This window comes from Grammomys surdaster, unplaced genomic scaffold, assembly GCF_004785775.1.
Source record: "Grammomys surdaster isolate TR1022 unplaced genomic scaffold, NIH_TR_1.0 126298, whole genome shotgun sequence".
Taxonomy (NCBI): domain Eukaryota; kingdom Metazoa; phylum Chordata; class Mammalia; order Rodentia; family Muridae; genus Grammomys; species Grammomys surdaster.
The window spans coordinates 3,574,384-3,595,501 of record NW_021621098.1 but is presented as its reverse complement, the minus strand read 5'-3'; the positions used below and the strand labels follow the sequence as shown (position 1 = coordinate 3,595,501).

At 37.0% G+C, this 21,118-nt stretch overlaps 1 protein-coding gene across 1 annotated transcript in view; it reads left to right on the top strand.

The window, feature by feature from the left end:
- Taf4b (TATA-box binding protein associated factor 4b) overlaps positions 1-21,118 on the top strand; it is a 98,841-nt gene that overhangs the window by 17,705 nt on the left and 60,018 nt on the right. The window contains exons 7-10 of the mRNA XM_028759525.1: positions 5,007-5,606; positions 12,410-12,527; positions 13,044-13,155; positions 18,108-18,277. Of these exons, the coding sequence (XP_028615358.1) occupies positions 5,007-5,606; positions 12,410-12,527; positions 13,044-13,155; positions 18,108-18,277 (1,000 nt within the window). The remainder of the gene's footprint in view (positions 1-5,006; positions 5,607-12,409; positions 12,528-13,043; positions 13,156-18,107; positions 18,278-21,118) is intronic.

Below are 21,118 nucleotides of genomic sequence, written 5' to 3'. Positions count from 1 at the left end.
GGTAGGAGTGTGTGTATGTGTGTTTGTGTGTGTGTTGAAACAAGAGGTTGAAGTGAGACATCTCCCTAAATTACTTTCCACTTATACATTGAGGTAGTGTCTCACAAAACACAGCTCAAGGGTTTGCCTAGTTTAGCTAGACTCCTTGCTTCAGGAATTCCTTATCTGTGTCCTAAGTGTTGGAATTACAGGACATTTACATGGCTGTTGGGGATTCAAACTCAGATTGTTAAGTAGCTTTAAATTCTGAGTTAGTCCCCTACTCGTCTCTTCTTAGTGTTTCTGAGACAGGGTTTATGTATCCCAGACTACTAGCTCAAACTTAACACATAACAGAGGAGTACTGTGAGTTTCTGATCTTCCTGCCTCTACATCCCAGGGGCTGGGGTTAAGATATAAGTAAGTCACCTGACCCTTCCTGACTCGAGAGAGAGCAGATCGGGAGGGATGAATGAGAGAGAGTGAGGTCTCAGTGATCCATGTTAAAGTAAATCAAACATGGTTTATTAGTGCCAAATTTAATGTGGTTATAATTTAGCTAATTTACTAGTGCCAAATTAAGTATGCATAATTTTCAATAATTTATAATGTTGACTTTCCTCTTCCGAGTTATTGAAGTAAATTAATTTTTGATGAAGAGCTATATCTTTGATAACAACTTATTTTGGCAGAGTAAAAAAAAAGTCATTAGATTTTCAGAAGTTAAAAAGGAGTTGAATTGAAATTATAAAGTCATTAAAGACCCAGTGTAGTAGTAAATTAAAAGTTTGCTCTGCAAATATTGAAGTAATAGAGGAGTTACCTTTTAAGAATATTGGGATAATGATTCAGGATAAAAGATAGCACATAGATCAGACTTGCTCTGCTTTGTAAAGGATAAGTGGAAAGGAGTGGGTACTCCCCATTTCCCGAAGGCTATTATTTACAGTAGGAACTTTGAAAAAGTGACGGATTGATTAGGTAAGTGAGAATTATGATAAGAAGGACCAAAGAAACTTAAGAAAGTATTAGCCAGAGACTTGGTCTTAATATAGGAAGAATTGAAAGATTAATGCAGTGCCTAGTAGTAGATTTTTAAAGCATAAATAAAATGAGATTTGGTCTTTGCATATCTAGAGCCATACCTAGGGTTGGGCAGAATTTGCCTAGAATGTCTGTTTGTGAAATGAACATGGCCATGGTCTGAATGCCCTGGCCTACAGTAGAAACAGTAGTAACATTACCTCCAAGGCCCCTTCATTGCTAAGGTGTTTTAGTGACAGGTGCTGTTCATAGCGGTGATGTTCACCTTAACCCATTAATGCTTTATCCCTGTTGGATGCACTATGAGAGTAATGGAGGAAAATTGATGACTATGAGCTGTGTGACAGATGATGTCTGTCAGCTTTCCATTTCATAATCAATGTCAAGGTGACAGACTTTTTAAGAGAAAGATATATTTTGACAGATTTTAGAGTTTACAATTTGTGATTGGTTTCTCTATGGGATTAGCTGTATGACAACACAGTGCTATGATTTTATCATGACAGCAGCATTGGTAAAATCAAACTGCATATTACATTGCCTGGAAGTGAATGGAAAAGAGGAAGAGACCAGATCCTATAGTTCTGTAAATGGCATGCTTCAGTGGCCTTATTTAGGCTTACATTGGTACCTACTGGTACTTTTCCTTAGTGCCAAGCTGGGGATCAGTCCTGTAACACACAGGTCTTTTGATACTGAAGATCTAGCCAAACTACAGCAGATGACATCATGTCCATTGTTTTCACTTGATTATCATATGACCTTTTTGAGAATAGATTCCATATGGTATTTATATTCTATTTTAGAGACAACAAAACCCTTTTAAATCACCATTTTTACTTTTCTTCAGGATTTGTTTTTATTTTGTGAGTGCTTTGCCTCCATGTATATAAATGCACAGTGTGTGTGTCTGATGTCTCAGGAGGTCTGAAGCTGTTGGATCCCTGTAACTGGAGTTATGGATGGTTGCAAGCTACCATGTGAGTGCTGGCAACCAAACCTGGGTCACCTACAAGAATAATAACTGCTTTTAACCACTGAGCAATCAATACAGCTGTCTCTTTTTGCAAGCGTTTCTTTTTATTTATGTGTATGTGTCCATTTGGATATATGCCATGCATGTGTGTACATTCTCAGAGGCCAGCAGAGAGCAGAAGCTGGAACTGGAGTTACTGGTGATTATGAGGCACCCAGTGGATGCTGAGAACTGAACTGGGGTTCTCTGGAAAAGAGGTCTTAACTGAGTTAATCTACTGAGTCATCTCTTTATCAGTTTTGTTCTGTTCCTGGTTTGTTTGTTTTGGTTTTGTAATCAGTTTCTCTGAGTAGCCTGGCTGTCCTAGAACTCAGTCTGTATACCCAGGTGACCTCAAACTCTGTAATATCCTTGCCAATATTGCACTCATGGGTGTATTTTTGCCAAGCCAGTCATTACTAAAATTCACAAGGTTCTCTAGCTAAGACCATTAATAACTAACACCCAGTACCCTGCATAATACCATCCAGTACAGTGAAAATTATACAGTAGAGAGGTAGCTTCCTGATTAGTTCCAACTTGGTTTCTCCATGTCCTGTGGCTAGTGTGTGGTGTCTTCCAGAATAGGGTCTTACCAAATAGATACAGCCTGTAGTGCTTTAGGGGTCTCCAGGACATCTTTGGCTAATAAGTTGAAAGGATTAATCTAAACTTAGTACTCGGCTTTTTATTGGACATCCCATGGCTTTTTGGTGGCACATTGTTCTCTGTGTAGGGTAGCTTCAAATAAACACTTTGTTGTATATATTCATACATGTGCATATGAAATTTATAGAATAGTAGGTTTCCATGTGCCTTTTAAAATATCCATAGTGTTCATTAACCCTCCCTACTATCATTCTCCCTACTAAATCCTCTCCCCATTTTCCCTTTTATGCAGACCTTTTGAAGGGAATCACATCTGGAATCCATGTTCCACACCCATGTCCCCTTCCTCTGCTGCTATAACATTCTTTCCCCACTTGTGTGATATCCCGAGCCTAATATATATATATATATATAACTAATATATACATCTCAGTTTTGAGTGGCTACTTCTCCTTAGTGCTTTGACTAATTAGTAGTCTCTATGGTTTATTAGTGGCATTTTTAAAAAGTGGCATTTTTTTCTTAACTCAGCTATGTCCCAAATAATTGAGAGACTATTATATTTATTCTACAAGCTTTAAGGGGATAATAACTGAACCAATTATTAATCTTTCCTAATCCTCTAAGATAATCTGGCTACCTCCCAGCTGGAGTGCCCATGATACTTGCATTTAGTATTGTTCTGGCTCTCTCAGCTCTAGGTGTTTTCTCATGGTGTCTCCTGAACTCTGCCCTCATGGCAAATCCCCACTTCTTGTCCTTCTCTCCCTCCCCTAGCTAGGAGGAAGTCCATCCCTATTCTCTCCTCTGCTCAGTCATTGGCCAATCAGCTTTATTGAACAATCAGGGAATAGTTGGGGAGCAATGTTTTACAACCATATATGGGGGCACAGACAACAGCATTTGAGTAATACAAGGATAATCTTTACATAGTGCACAATAACACTATACCTACAACAGTTACTACTGACCATTGCAAAAAAAAAAAAAGCTTCTGTGACCCAAAGCTAACAACAGGACTAATCTAGAAACACAAACATAGTTATTTACAAAGCAATTTTGTGGATATATAATGCTCATTTAACTAAAGAATAGCAATAATGTTGTTACTAGGGCCTATGACCTAAGCTCAGGGATTCTGAACAGGTTTACAGTAGCAGGATCTCAAATCCAGTCAGAAAGCAGTTAATTACCTCTGTAGCAAAATTGCCATTGTTGCACTAGTGAGTGTGTCTTGACTGGCTAGTTGGTCTTGGTACATGCAGAGTCCACAGCTGAATAAAACCATTGGCTTTTCTCTGGAGTGGCCTAAATAGCACATCTGAGGACTATGAGGGTTACCAGCAAGGAGGAGCTTCCAGCTCAGTTTCAACTTGGTTTTTCTATGTTCTGTGACCCTAGCTATAGGGTCTCATCAGTTTTGTCTTGTGAGCAACAACAGCAGTGGCAATTGCTATATTATTTTGGGGCCTTGGGACTCTCTGACCAACAACTTGAAGCAGTAGCCCACTGCTGGCAATGAGAAGTTCATTTAATGGCTTCTGGCTCCTGGGAGCAGCTTTATCTACCACAGAGGGTACCTCCATTCTAACTCTTACTGGATTTTTGGGGTAGTTTACTAAGCATTGGATTTGCTTGTTTTTCCCGATACATTGTTACTTGGCTGATCTGCTTTCTAAGGGCCTGTGAATCCTATTCCTCCTTTTTTCTTTCTAGCTTGGTATCTTTTGGCATCACCTAGAGCGAACAGTTTGAGTATTAAATGCTTCATAGAGAAGAGGATACATTTGGCCTTTCAGGTTACTCCTGGTGTGATTAATTAAATAACACTCATATTGTCTGTTTAACTCATTACTTTAACATTTGTTTCCAATTAGTTTTTTCTGAGAACTTTCTTTTACATTTCCAGTTGAAACTTAAATCATTTTTTATTTTGTGTTAGTTTTATTTTGATGTAAAGGCTTTTCATTCAATGTTTGAAAGTTGTTTAACAAAACAACCCTGATTCTTCTATGTTATAAATAATTTTATATATGTGTGTGTGTGTGTGTGTGTGTGTAATAATCTGCCAATGGCTTAGATGAGTGGGGAGAAGAATGCTATAGTGTTTTACTTTATCAAGTTGATCATTGACATCTAAAATAAATTTACTATATTTTAATTTAAATTATTTTTTCACTGAGAAAGCACTCAGCCTTTAAATTTATTGTATCTGGATACTGGTAGGAAAACAAAAATAATAGTTTTCTCAGCTGAAACACTTGATGTACTTACTTAAGTTGATGTTGTTTAATGCAAAATTTGCTTTACTTTTAGCTTATTCAATTATCTGTGTCTTCCTTTCCTCTACTGTTTCTAGAAGAGTGTGGTTGCCTTAAGACAGCTTCTTCCAAACTCCCAGAGCTTCATTGAGAGTTGTGTTCAGGAAGTTTCTGGTGATGTGATCATTTCCTCCAGCACCATGACCACAGTGACTTCTCCTGTAGTGACAAGTACAGTTTCCCCAGTCCTTGTCTCTGGAGCAACAGCATCCAGAACTCTGTCCGTTCAGCAGACTCTGCATCCATGTGCTGGTCTAGGAGCAAACACTGGAGTTGTGACACTGCATTCTGTGGCCCCAGCTGCTGCAACAGGAGGTACAACAGCTGCAACTGTTTTGCTTCAGACTTCAAAACCACTTACAACATCGGTACCAAAGACAGTGGCAGCAGTGTCCCTTCAGCCTGAAAATCCAGTTGTGTCTGGGGCAGCAGTAACACTGGCCGTTCCATCAGCAACTTTTGGAGAAGTGTCTGCTACACCTCTTTGTCTTCCATCTGTGAAACCTGTCATTACCTCTGCTGGGACCAGAGCTGATAAAGCTGCCATTGGGACTCCAGTCCAGATCACACTTGCACAGCCGAGCCCTCTCCTTCCACAGTCAGCAGGCATTCCACAGGCAGGCAGAGTCAAGCAACCAGTGAGTACCATTTCATTTCTGCCCTAGTCACTCAAAATATCACACATTCAGACACTGTCAAGATGCTGTACAACTCCAAAATTTGACTAGGTACAATTCTTTTAGCCTCACTTGTTCAGTTGCCCTCTCTGTAGTTGTATGGACAACTCACACATAGTTTTTACTGAACATTTGAAAGTTATGGAAGTTGTGACTGTGTACTTCAAAATTTTATGTATATTTGCCCCTTCCCTTCCCTTCCTGTCTCCTGTCTCCTTCCCTTCCTCTTTTCTTCCCTCTTTCCCTTCCTTCTTTTTCGGTGGTACAGAATGTGCATTCTTAAACACCCTGGGCAAACATTCTATCACTTAGTTATATCATTGGCCTATTAAAAACTTTTTTAAAATTTGAGACTGAATTGCTTTTGCCTCTGTCTGTCCGTCTTGGTCTGTCTCTGTCTCTGCCCCCACCCCTGTGTGTGTGTGTGTGTGTGTGTGTATGTGAGTGAAGAGGTTACAATGGGGTTTCTTTTAGATTGCTTTCCACCTTATTTTTCTTTTAAGATTAACTTTTATTTATGTGTGTGTCTGTGTGTGTGAATGAATGTGTGTCACCTATTTTCTGGCTCCTTAAGTGGCCAGAGTGGGAGCTGGAATTATGTACAGTTGTAAGCCTCCGGGTGGTGGTGGTGGTGGTGGTGGGGAATGACCTTTGTGTCCTCTGGGAGAGCTCTCTCTCCATCCCCTTCACAGTGGAATCGTGCTATTTCTCTTTCTTCAATATTCAACTTACAGGCTTTCTCTACTCTTCCCAGCTTTACGTGACTATCTGCTGATCCGTCCCTCCAGCACCTTTTTTCTTTTAAAACAGTATCTCACTCATTTGCCAGGTTGACCTTGAACTTTCAATCCTTCTGCCTTATCCTACCAATTAACTACTATCATAGGCCTGTGCTATTAGGTGTGGCTCTTGTGCTGCTTTTTGCTTTTTATATTAAAAAAAAAATGCTAAGGAGTAAGAGAGAAAGTGTGTGAAGTGAATAGATAGAGGTGTATTTTTTCTTATTCCTGGTAGGTTGAATAGATTCATTGATAAAAGAAAGGAATTTTAGCTGTTTATTGATTAGACATTGTTTAGAATTTTCTACTTTGTTCAGGAAAAAGACACATTTTTCTGCAGACTATGAAGATATTGTTGACCTGTGGGAGATACTACATGGTGAATTAATTTAAAATTTAAAATCACTTTTCTAAGTAAAGCTCTTAACACAGCTTGCTGTTCTTTTGATTGTTTGATTGCTGTTCTTTTTTTTTTTTATAAATATTTGTGTTAGATACAGTGTGTTTTGAATCTCTTTGAGTTTACTCTGTCTTGTGTATGCTTTCTACTTGTATTATGTGAAGAATCAGGGGCAGCATCCGCACATGATTGATTGTCTTCTAAGGCAGCTTCTGGCACAGAAGGTGACCAGATTGAAGGGTAGTCTAATTGTTGTGTAGTCAAGATAACAATCACTTAGAGAAAGAACTCTCATCTTCTTACCCTTAACACTCTCCATTTGAATTTCAAATGCAGCAATGTGTATGTGTTAGGGCAGGATTTTACTGGGTATCTGAACTTAAACCAGGTTATGAAATCCTCTTTTTGAGGAGGGCAGGAAATAGGGTCTCACTGTGCAGCTCTGCTTGTCCTGGAACTCATTTTGTACATCAGACTGCAAACTCCAAGATCCAACTGCCTCTGCCTCCTGAGTTACCACTCAGCATGAAACAGTCTTTTTTTTTTTTTAATTCTTTCTTTTGGATATTTATTTACATTTCAGATGTTATCTCCTTACCCCACTTCTCCCCCCCCCAACCCAGGAACCCCCCTATCCCATCCCCCCTCCTCCTGCTTCTATGAGGATAAGCCCCCACCTACCCCCCTACTCCCACTTCCCTACCCTCAAATTCCCCTACACTGGCCTTCATGGGACCAAGGATCTCCTCTCCCACCTATGCCCTGCAAGGTCATTCTCCCCTACATATACAGCTGGAGCCATGGGTCCCTCCCTATGTGCTCCCAGGCTGGTGGATTAGACCCTGGGGAGCTCTGGTTGGTTGGTATTGTTGCTCTCCTCATGGGGCCGCCAACCCTTTCAGCTCCTTCAGTCTTCTCTCTAACTCCTCCATTGGGAATCCCTTGATCAGTTCAATGGTTAGCTGTGAGCATCTGCCTCTGAATATGTCAGACTCTTGCAGACCTCTAAGGAGACAGCTATATCAGGCTCCTGTCAGCATGCACTTCCTGGCATCCACATCAGCGTCTACCTTTGGTCTATCCACAGGGGATGGATACCTAGGTGGAATGGTTTCTAGACGACCCCTCCTTCAGTTTCTGTCCCACACTTTGTCTCCATATTTGCTCCCTTGAGTGTTTTGTTACTCCTTCTAAGAAGGACCGAAGCACCCACACTTGGTCTTCCTTCTTCATGAGCTTCATGTGGTCCATGAGTTGAATCTTGGGTATTTCAAGCTTCTGGGTTAATATCCAATTATCAGTGAGTGAATACCATGTGTATTCTTTTGTGGTTGGGTTATCTTTCTCTGGATGATATTTTCTAGTTCCATCCATTTACCTAAGAATTTCTTGAATTCATTGTTTTTAATAAGCATGAAACAGTCTTAAAGTCAGTGATTCTTCAGTATCGTTCTGGGTAATGGGATTGAGAACTAAAGAAGTTGAAGAATGGTTCCAGGGAAAGGCCTCTCTTTGGTAGAACTGAGGGATTAGAATCTTCTCTGTTGGCTGTTATTAGTTCTTAAGTTGGTGCTAATCTTATTGATTGGCTAGAGCATAAAGGTCCATGAGCTGAGATAATACTTTGTCACTTGCGTAGATTTTTAGGAAAAGTATATCATTAATGTGTTATGAATTTAAAGCTAATTTTTATGATGAAGGAAAGGCAAGAAAAAAATCTTAAGAATTCAGACATACCAAGTGACCTATCTAGTGGTACTCCATTAGCTTATTCTTTTGGAAAAAACCTTCCTGTTTTCTAGTGTCCTGAAGCAGAAAGCTGCTGGTAATAATAATAATATTTTGACAACATGTACCTCTTGGAGGTTTGACATATTATTCACTGGAAATCATTAGAATTGCAGAAAAAGTGTAACAGAAAATCTAATGGTAAACCTTAAGATGTTTCCCCCTATTTTTATTCTTTAAAATGTAAAAATCTGGTTTTTTAAAAATGTTTTTTAGGCAGCAAATTAGCCTCACACCTCTTACGTAGAAAAAGAGCGTGATTTCTCACTAATCAGATCACATATCTGCAAATTACACCATGGGATGTAAATAAAAAAACTCAAAAGCAGAGTGACTGAAGGAGACTGTATTCTTGCTTTTCTGAAACTATACCAGTTTCTAGTTTTGGAATGTGTTCCGAGGACTCCTGGCTGACCTGTGGTCACTGCTACATTTGCAAAAGTCCTGGACCACCCTGTGGTCCCTGGAACTCCACTCAGCCCCTCTCTCTTCAGGCATTCTTTATTACATGCTTTATTGCCACGTCTTTCTTTCCTTCTTCATTCATGAGCAGTGGCCAGCTTGTCAGACTTGATAATCTGTTTTGCAGTCTAGCTTTAAGGAAGAGAGCATCTGCTTACAATAGGGCCTTTCTGAGATGAGCCTTACCTCAGTACCTCTTTTCTTTAATAAACTTAGCATCAATGACATCTTTTAAATTTTGCTTAGCAGTCAGCCAGTTGATGATGTCTATATTCATACTATGATAATTAATCATGAGCTTAATTTTTTTTAATATTTCTTAATATTTATTTTTGGATAGTATAATTCTGGAGAATTTTATATCTTTAGGCTTTTGAATATGATTGCTTAACTGAACTTCAAGTTGTAAGAATTCTTCCAAACTACCATTACCTGGTTTCAATTCACATTATTTTATATTTTACCCACCACCTCTTTTAAAAAGTAGATTTATTACTGCATGTTCTCTTTTCTTTACATTCTACCTTTTTTTTTCCCTTGTTGACTATTGTTTATTATATTCAGGGGTTCTATGAAGTAAAATTGTTCAGTTTTTTTTTTCTTTTTAGGTGTAAGTTTTCTTTTTCTTTCTTCTTTTTTTTTTTTGGTTTTGCGAGACAGGGTTTCTCTGTGTAGCCCTGGCTGTCCTGGAACTCACTCTGTAGACCAGGCTGGCCTAGAACTCAGAAATCCGCCTGCCTCTGCCTCCCAAGTGTTGGGATTAAAGGCGTGCGCCACCACCGCCCGGCTAGGTGTAAGTTTTCTATTTTGTACTAAATACTTGAAATGTGACCCTACTTGGTAGTTCTAGAAATTTTTGTAAGAATTCAATTTTTTGTAAATGGCTAAACTTACTGCCTCTTTATCATTTTTCATATAGTAATTATACACTCACCATAAATACTAAACCTACTATTTTACCCTTAACTTTCTCACATAGAAACAGTCAGGTGGTTTTTGTTACTGCCTATGGGTTTTGATCCAGCTCATTTTCTCTGTCAGTTGAAAGGGAGAGAAACTCCAGTGAAAGGGGTAACCACAGAGAGAGCTCACCACAGACAGCAAGCAGCAGATAGTCAGCAGTTGATGACAAAGACAGGCTTTTATTGAGGAAGAGGATATACACATATCACAGACATACAGAAAAAGACCCCCTGCAAAGCAGAGATCAACTCTGGAAGCTGGAAATCTAGTTTCTTCTCTAGGGCTGAGCCTTGTAAGTCTCTGAAGAGTCTTCCTTTGTAATATAGAGTTGTCAGTGGAAGAAGAACAGGATGGCTGATTGGTTCAAAACTGTTGTGCAACTTGTCCTGCTTTGAGCCAGTGCATCTCCCTGGAGCGTCTGGGGATAGAAGAAGCCAGCCACCTTAGAAGTTTATCATCTTTATTGCCTGTCCTTGGCCTCTCTCCCTGTCTGTCTACCAGGGAATCTAACTCCTATTCCCTCAATTTGATGCATAAAAGTTTTCTTTTAGCTGTTTGTATAAAAACTGTTTTATTCATTTAAACAAAAGATCACTTTCAATTTTAGTTAGCAAAACTAATTTAACTCAGAACACAAAAATTGTAATTTTAGTCAGTTCACTTTTAAAATTTAAATTTCTATTATTAGTTTTACCAGATTAAATTAAAAGTAAAATTACACAAATCTACGCATTTGCAAACAAAATTCAGAAATGAGAAAGTTAATTAAAAATCCCTGGTTTCTTTTTTTTCCTCAAAGAAAGTCAGATAATTTTGGAGAGTAAGCTGAGTATTTTTTGGAGATGGAAAAATAAAATTGTGGGGAGAAAAGGAAAAATTACGGAGATTCTTTTCTGAATGTATAAAAGTATATTACTTTGTGAATTTTAAACCCAAGCTTCAGCATATGCATGATCTCTGCTCCATCGACATGTATTATTCCTGCAAGAGTTCTTTCCTACCTTGACTTTATGGTTCAGGTCTGTGGTCCTAGTTACTCAGGCTGAAGCAGAAGGATCACAGGTTTTAAGTCCACCTAAGCTGTATGGTTTGAGACTCTGTCTCAGAAACAAAACATAAACACACACACACACACACACACACACACAGAGCTTTTCTCTTACTGAAGAATGATGGCAGTTGAGTTATTATTCCAACTTGTAATTTCCTTGCTAGGAGATCTCTATTATCAAAGAGGGATAAAAATAGTATTATTTTATTCTATGTTTTTTTCTCCAAGGAGACACTAAAATGCTTTGTATTTCTTGTTACTTCATCTTTTTCAAGACAGGTCTTACTGTATAGCCATGGCTGGCCTGGAACTTGCTGTGCAGACTAGGAACTCAGAGATCTTCTTGCCTCCAAGTGCTACCATGCCTTGCTTGAGATATTTATCTAGTGGCACACACTTGACTTGTACATTTTAATTACAGATAAAACTTTTTTTTGTAAATTTTTATTAGAAGCATGTCTATTGGACAGATCATCACTCTTTATAATAAACACAGAGAAATTTAAGAACTTCTAATATCTCCCTATCAGTAGCTGCCCCAAATCCATGATGACTGCTTTTCTTTGAAGTGATAATACGACACTCTGCTTTTCCTGTCTTTTCTTTGAAGCTAAAACTGATTATCTTGTTAGCACTTTTAATTTCTCTTTGTTTATTGCCAACTATTACTGTATTCCTGTAACTATTATTTGGGAGAACAGCACTTTTTGATGGATTTAGGATAACACTTTATAAAAATAATAGATGAAAGTCTTTATCTTTGGAAGATGTATTTTTGAAATATTATGGATAAAAATATTTCTTAGATTTGTTTTAAATAATTGGAAAGTGAGTAAAAGGCATAGGTGAAACATGAGTGTAAGAATTGATCATTGCTTAGACTGGGTAGTGGTATAGATGTTGTCATTTTGTTCTCTATGCTTTTGCACGTGTTTGAAATTTTTCATGGTAAATTAAGAAATAAACATAATATTTATACAATTACTTTCTTAAATTTGAATTCTGATATAGAAAATATTTAATGTGTCCAATATTTTTTTAACTTTTGAGCAAGTTAATTTGCCACATACAAATTAAACTGGGTGTGGTAATATACACACAAACCCTAGGGAATCTGAGGCAGGAGGATCCCCATTACTCAAAGGCCATCCTAGAGATCTTGTCTAAATAAAACAAAAAGTTAAAGTTTACATAGGCATTCCTGTTGTGCTAGCTAGAGGTATATATAGCTAAACAAAGCCAAACTATTAAAAATAGCAGCTTTTGTTCATTGCTACAGCATGCTTCGTTGAGTGACCATAATAAGCTTTCATTGTTTCAGGTAGTCCAGCAGCCTTCAGGAGGCAATGCCAATCAGGTAACCTCCATTTCCCATTCCTCACCATTGAGCACTCTGAACTGTGGGCAGAAGACACCAGTGAATGCTGTGATGCCTACTAGTAAGTCCCCTCCATGTACATGCTGCCATCCCCACTTGACCCAGTGCATCTGGAATGGCCGGGCTTGCACCTGTTGTGTTAAGACAAGAGAAATCAAGAGAAGACTAAAAGATTTGTTACATTTTAGACGTATATATTGTTTTGAAATAAAGAGTTGCTTAAAGTAGTGTATTATTATATAAAACATTCTAGCAGTAAATATGTGTTAAAAATATACCAATATAAGTGAAATGTTATCAACAGTTACCTTTCAAGCATGATGTATTTATAATGATGCTAATTTTAAAGACAATTTAAGACTACCTAAAAACATAATCCAGAGATGTTTATAAGCTGATTTTTTTATGCAGAGTTTACATTTATTAGCCTATTTAAATTAAAACATAGTTTTGGGCAGCTTAATACACTTTTTGATTACTTCATATTTACTAAAAACTGTTCTGAGTTTTTCCTAATGTGACATGATCGCCTCTTTGAGGGGGAGGTATTCTACTTTTTCTTGTTTTGTTTTTACAGCTTCTATCATAAAGCAAATTACTCTGCCTGGAAATAAACTTTTGTCGCTTCAAGCTCAAACATCTTCTATGCAGAACAATAAAATAAAAGAGAATGGACAAACATGCTTCAGGTAAAGAAAATCAGTAGTTAAAAGTTGGTCTGATGTATGAAAGTAAAGTTTCAGGGAAAAAAGATGATAAAGAATAATGTCTAAATAAACAGATTTGAATGACTTTAAAACATTCTAGGAAGAGATAGCCCTGGTTTGATTCCTAGCACCCACATGACAATTCATAACCCTTTGTAACTCTGTTTCTAATGAATCTAGTGCCTTCTTCTGGCCTCCATGGGCACCAGACATACATGCAACTCACAGACATAATGCGGGCAAAACAACCATATACATTAATAAAATTAAAAATTAAAATTTCTAACAGTATTTTACTGAGTATAATTTATTAATAGCAGACACAAATTATACATGCTATTTTCAACGCATTTGTAAAACCTGTTTAGTAGTCTACAAATCTCTTTCCTCCATTACCACATCCCCTTCTTCTCAGAGAGGGGTAAGCCTCCCCCACCACACTCCTAGGTACCACCCAACCCAGCAGGGCTAAGTACATGCTTTCCCACTGAGGCCCAACCAAGCAGTCCAGGTAGGGGAAAGGTATCTCGTGGCAGGCAACAGAGTGAGAGATAGTCCCCACTCCAGTTGATAGGGGACCCACACGAAGACCAAGTTGTACATCTGCTACAAATATGTTTGGGGACCTTATGTCCAGTCATGCTTTTTGGGTGCTGGTTCAATTTCTGTGATATTCTCCAGTTCCACCCATTTGCCTGCAGATTTCATGATGTCTTCATTATTAAAAGCTGTGACTAGTATTCCGTTGTGTAGATGTACCACATTTTCTCCAGAACTTTAAGTCTTACATTAAGGTGTGTGATCCATTTCTTTTTTGATCCAGTTCATTTTCTTAGAGGGTAGGAGATAAGGATCTACTTTCATTCTTCTATTTGTGGATATTTAGTTGAAAAGGCTGAATTTTCTACAGTGTTTATTTTTTGGTGTCCTTTTTTTTTTAATTGTCTTTAATTTTTGCATTAAAATATTCTTAAAAATACTTTTTGGTAATTTGAGTCATATGTGTATTAAATTTGTATACTACAGTGTATTAATTTTATATAGAGGTTTTTTTTTTGAAACAGTATTAGTGCTATCTTAGTCCAAATGAAACTAAAATCAGACCCTTAATGTTGACTTACATCAAGTAAGAAAGAACATTAATATATGATGTTAGGCCGTCTTGACTAAACTAGATTGGATTTAATAATATTTGATATCTGCTTTGTTGCTATTGTTGAGAGATACCTGGTTAATCTATACTTTTGTTGTGAATTTGTGACTTTTTCACTGGAAAATCCCATTTTGTATTTAGCTTCTTGGTGTATTTAGGATGAATATTATAAGTTGTATAGTGTTTAAAACACCAGAGGGCACCAGAGGTTCAGGTTTCATCTCAAACAAGGTAATAGTGTTATTTCATTTGTTGTTTTACTTCTAAATTTAATACTCAGTTTTTTTTTCATATTGCAAAGGGAATCAAGTTTTCTAATATATTTTGGATTGTGTTTACCTTTAAACATATGCACCTTGTTTTGTGTGTTGTGCACGCAAATAAATACATCAATAGTAGTATGTACTGTTTATGTGCTGCTAATACAAGTTTAATCATTTTAGGATAGTGACTTTTAAAAAGAGACAAAAAATATCTGGTGGCCAAATCAAAGTCATGTTAGCTAGGCCTACAGTGGATTAGGCATAGAGTTAAAAACCAACCAAAAGATGGCAGCTAAAGCCTGATGTGCCACACAGGGAACTACACATAATGCCTCAGAAATGATACCATCAATTCTTTCAAAGCTGTTAAATATTATTCTGTATAGAAAATTCTCTACAGTTTCCACACCTTTGATTTTTGAGTGAATTTATTGCTTATATAGCAATTAAAAGAACAAATAATAAGTAGCAGTTAAGTGCTGTCATCAAATCAGATGTTTACAGCAGTCATACAGGTGTAACCAATTGAGAGTCCTAGCCAGAACAGAGAGTTTCTCCTTGAATAAGCTTCCAGCTACTCATTCCACCGAAGGGGTTTTTATAACATTAGATAACCAATTTTAACCTCCACTAGAAATATTTTACCTTCAAGCTGTTTTCAAGGGTGCAGTGTTTTTAATGCCTTAGTGCTTCTTTCTTCCTGACACAAATGGAGGAGGTCAGCCTGCCCCAGCATAGAATCTTGAACACCCTGCTGATAACCATGCTTGAGTCTGAGATTAGGGGTCCCATTTTGCCTTCAGAGTTTGTACTTTCCAGCAAGTACAGACAGCACATAGCAATTTACTATATAATCTATATTGCAGACATAGTAAATGATGTTCAGGAAAAATTATTTTTGTGCGAAAACATACAATAAATTGATAAAAAAAAAAAAAACCTTAGTGGTGAGCACACCATGAGCAAAGGTTAAAAGCTGTGAGGCCTGGAGTTAGGTTTATTGGTCATGCCTATGCCCAAGAAGGATCAAAGATGTTGATAATACTGTTGTGATTCATGCTACAAATTTCTTAGCAGAACTAATATAAGTGAGAAGTACAAATATAGGAAAAGCGTGGATATTGAAAGCAACTTAACATTTGCTAGTAGACTATAGATCAGTAATTTTAGAGTTACCTAGTAAACTTGCTAAATGTTTGGACTCTAGGCTTATCTAGAATGGCATACCTATAGACAAGAAATGACTGGAATCTGTTTTTAAAATGTTCTAAAGTATTTCTGATATTCACCATGTTTCATAAGTACCTACTGCTCTGAAATGTAGTCTGAAGGAAAGAATTTCAAAGCCTCTTCATTCAGGGTGTTACACAGTATTGGTGAAATGAAAGTAAGAGACTCAAAGGGCATTTAGTTGGGGAGGCTTTATGAGAAGAGAAGATGGCATGAGAAGAGAGGATGGCAGTGATTCGTTCTCTCTCTCTCTCTTTTTTTTTTACTCATTTTTAAATTTTATATTGCTTACATTTAAAGTTATTTAACATGATAGGCCTTTTATTTCATTCTTCAAAAATAATATTCATGCTTAGTTTCTAATGTTTTAGCTTCTCATGGCTTTCATTCAAGAACGCTTGATATACCTATCCAGTTTTATTTTCATTTTTTAGATGGGATGACTGGTGAGTAGAAATGGGAAGAATCATACTTACCACAGTTGTCTTACTACAGACTGTTAGTTAGGGCAGAGTCTGAAACTTTGGTACCTACCTCAAATTTCTAAGTATGGTTCATATTACTCAGGTGTGCTTTTTAAGGAATAAATCAGGGCCAGTAATGACGTGGCTCAGTTGGTAAAGTGCTTGCCATGCGAGCTGTCTCGGTCTCTGTTGCTGGAAAGTAACACCATGACCAAGGCAACTTTCATAAGGACAACATTTAATTGGGGCTGGCTTACTTAAGATTTTTTTTAGAGTGTTTTAGTGTTTAGGTAATTATCGCTGTCATTTTTATACTTTGTGTTTATTTAAATCTGGACATATCACTTGATTTATATCAGTTGGAAGTTGATTTTTAGAGCCATTAAGAACTTTGTACATTTAATTGATGGAATTATTTTCTTTATTATGAATGTTTCATTAGTAGTTTGAGATATTAATTTGTTCTTTTTTCTTCCCTAGTACAGACACACCTGTAAATGTTGAGATGTTAGTGGGCTGCATGATGATAAAGCCATTGTTCTTTTTACTTTAGGCTTGTGTCTGGCACCTTTCTCTTATTTGGCTCATTTCTCTATGTTCATGTGGGGACTTTTTCCTCCCTTACCTTTAATTGCTGCTTTTTAAAGGTGGACATCAGGAGTTTTCATTTCTTAAGTGTTTGATAATTGTAATTTGTTCTCTACGCAAATGATCATCATAGGGGATGTATAATTTAAATCTGTTTGACACAGAGATTGTGATGTGCCATTTGCCCATCTTTTTACGGGATACTTGTTAATATAAAATATCAAACTTTTGTGTATTAGTATGTGAACCATGAACAACTAGACTGTTATTACATATGGTGGGAAGGATGATTGTGGGGAATTTTATTATATTTTCTCACTTCTCTTAAGTACACATCTTCATGTTAGTACTACAGCCAAATAACAATCCTATGAGATTAACTTGACTGCTGAAAAGCAAGGATCCTAAACCCCTTTCATGTTTGGTTTTGTATGTATGTATGTATGTATGCATGCATGTTCATGTATAGAATTTTTTAATATTTTGCTGATAGGTCCTTTGTATCCCATTGCTTGAGGGTATGTTTTAATGTGTTCATTTGGTAAGAGAAAGCATGTAAAAAAATCAGAATCATAAAAACAACATTCATTTTAAAAATAGATTTCAGAATAGTTTCTCAAGGGACTTTTTGTGACCTAGTGTTTTTGCCGCTACTAAGTGGAATAGTGGAGTGCACATGGAAAATCTGAGGCTCTTTTAACAATCCTGGATGAAAGCAGAGTCAGTTTTCATTTCCTTGCCTTTCATTGTAGAGGATTTGTGGATGGCTTGGTAAGTCCAAATCCTTCGTGGTGTGTCTCACTTACCACAAAGGAAAAGATAAGCTTTTCACCACACAGTAGGTTTTGATTTCTCCTCCAGGAAACATACTCTTGTACTTAGTGATGTCAGTTTAATTTTAAAAGCTTAAGGAGAAAGATGGGCATTCTTAAATTCACTTCATTGGGTAAACTCAATAAAACAATGTTGTTATTTATAAGAACAATCTGGTTTCGTTTGTGTTTTGTTTCTTTTTTTTTTTTCTTCTATGCAGCAGACTGAGCTTGAACTGGCTCTGTAGCCAATGATGACCTTGTACTCCTAATTCTCTTGCCTCTGCTTGCCCAAAGACCTTATGTTTGCACTCTGAGACTGTGTGTATACATGTGTGCATGCATGCCCACACACACACACACCCCCCCCCCCCCCCTCTCTCTCTCTCTCTCTCTCCAAAGCTATAACTTTTTCTCCCTTTAGAGGTGAAGATGACATCAATGATGTGACTTGCATGGCAGAGGTCAACCTTGATGAAGAAAATGCCTGTATCTTAGCAACACATTCTGACTTTGTTGGCACACTCATTCAGTCATGTAAAGAAGAACCATTCCTTGTCATTGGAGCTCTACAGAAGAGAATTTTAGACATTGGTAAGTATAGAATCATGATTATTGACCACTGCTCATTTCCTATCAAATGATAGGAATGTTTGTTGAGGGGAAATATTATTTAAAGACATGATCTGGTACTCTAAAATTTACATAAGGTTCTAGAAATAGTCTATGATTCCTTGAATATTACAGAATAAAACATTTTATTTAAAAAATCATTACAACAACCTTTTGTTTCTCGGTAGGTAATATAAGTTAATTTATTCATTTTTATGATAGTAATAGAGATACATATTTTACAAAAATATTTAATGCATATTTATTTTTAAAATCTTACTCCTTGTTGGTCCTTAGATATGTGTATGTACAAATAAAAGTTTATGTTAGATATTGTGTTCACAAACTATAGGAATACCTAATGAGGATCAATTTTTTTCTTGTATTAACCCAAAAATTTAATTTTACTTTTAATGTAGAAGAAAGCTGATCTAGAATACTAAGATTTTTCTGTAGGTGCAGGGTGGTTTTTAGGTGGCTACAGTGAATGAAAGAAAATGGATGATGATATACTCATTATTTGGAAATAAATTTCAACTTGTAAAAGACTATAAGACCTCATATTAAATATAGCAATAGACAATATTGGAGATTTTGTATGAATTGTACCATATTTGTTTAACTTCATAATTAACAATGAGTATTTTATGTATGACATGTTGAACACTTTAAAGCTGTATTATCTGTTTTTAGTGAGCAGTTAATAGTAGTTTCTCCCGGTTAGTTTTTTGTCAGTGTGACACAAGCTAGAGTTACATGGGAAGAGGAGCCTCTGTTGAGAAAACTCATCATCTTGCTTGTAGTGCCATGTTATCCAGAGCAGTGATTCAGTTCTTTTCCCCTTCCATTTCTAGTTTAAAATCTTTATTAAATGATTGTTTTCAGTTTTAAAGTTTTAAATAATTATTTTTAATCATGTGTGTGTGTGTGTATGTGTGTGTGTCCGTGTGTGTGTCCTATGTGTGGGTTGATGCATTAGTGTGGGGTGCCTATAGTGGCCAGATGTCCTCCTCGAGCTGGAGTTACAGATGATTGTGAGCTTTACAATGTGGGTGTTTGGAATTAAGTCTGCATCCTCTGCCTGTGTTCCTGACTCTGAGCCATATATTGATTTGTTTATGATCATTTTCTTAAGATTTGAAGACAGGTTAAGATAATAAGAACATTTTTCCATATATATCTAGGTGATAGGGCCACTTTGTGCTACAGCTGTTGAACCCTCTTGGTCCAGAACAAAAGCAAACATGAACATCATATGGACAAATGAGCACGACTGTTTCTTATTGGGCTCTGGCTTCTGTAACAAAATACCATAGCTGTGAAGGCTTCAATAACTCATAATCTTTGACACTGATTTGGAGTAGGGAAGTTACATCTGGATGCTCTTCAAGATTTTCAATCAGTGCCTTCTTGGTGATCCTTGGACAGCTCTCTTTATGTTGTACCCTTATGCGATCTACTTTTACCTTATTCTTTATGAGTTAGCTAAATCCAAAGGTCTCCATTCCAGTTACCCTAACTGAATCACGGACAGAGTTTCTGCATGCATTTTAGGGAGGTGTAAACTTCCATGTGATTAGATTAGTATAAAATCACAGAGCTGAGTTTTAACCTATTGACTGTAGTTTGGCAACTTCTGTTTTAGGAGACTTTGGGAAACTAGTTCTGTTTTCAGTTATTAATGAAACATAAACAATATAGTACAAAATGTAAATGGCAAAAATTCTCTGAATTATATAAACTTAAAGGAGAAAGCCAAGGAGTAAATGTTAATTTATCTAGAGATATTTTCTATTTATAATAAAATTCCTTCTTTACAGTATAGGTATCATCTGAGGGCATCCTTAAAGTAGAAATTATGCCTTCCACCTCACCATCTATAGCAGGCAGGAAAGCTGGCCCTGTTCCTCACCAGATACAGCCATCTGGAGAGCAGGTTCTACACCTCACCTAGGTAGCACAGCTGAGCCAGCCCTGATGGTAAAGGCAATGGTGAGCCAGCCCCAAGGGCATGAGCACTGGAGAGCTAGCTAAGAGAGACAGGGAGAGATGCTCTCTCTCTGCCCCTTGTCCCTTGCCACCTGTGGCAAGTAGGAGAAAAAGCAGGCCCTGAACCTGAGATGTTTTTATGTTTTGTTTTTTATATTCCCTTTCAGGGATGGGGTTGTGCTAAGGGCAGAGCACAGATAAGAAGGGACAGGGAGTTAGATTAGAGTACATGATGTGAAACTCACAAAGAAACAATGAAACATTTTTTAAAACAATAGAAATTTATATTTTCTGAAAGAATTTTTGAGAATGTTTTTCTGTGTGAAGGTTAGATTAAATGTCAGTATTCATTTTTTCCCCTAATTTCCTAAATTAAATTGTATACATACAATAAAGTCAGTAGTAAGCAGGCAAGCACTAACTAGCTCTCCTTAATTATGTTGGCTTATTTAAAATGTATTAAAAGTGGGAATTAATCTGTAGTTTTAACTAGTGCTCTCAGATTTGTTTCTAACTTAGTAAAGGAATTTTTGAACGTTGGCTGTTATATAGCCTCAGGAATTATTTATTAACACTCGTTCATTACCAATACTTAAGTATTACGGGTTTTAAAAAAGAACACTAGCTATTATTTTTTTAAAGTAGAAATTCTGTTTTATTCTATTTACTGTTGTAGCTACATATTTTATTTTTTATTAGATATTTTATTTACATTTCAGATGTAATACCCTTTCCCCATTTCTCCCCACCCAGGAACCCCCTATCTCATCCCCCCTCCTCCTGTTTCTATGAGGATATGCCCCCACCCACCCTCCCTCCCACTCCCACCTCCCC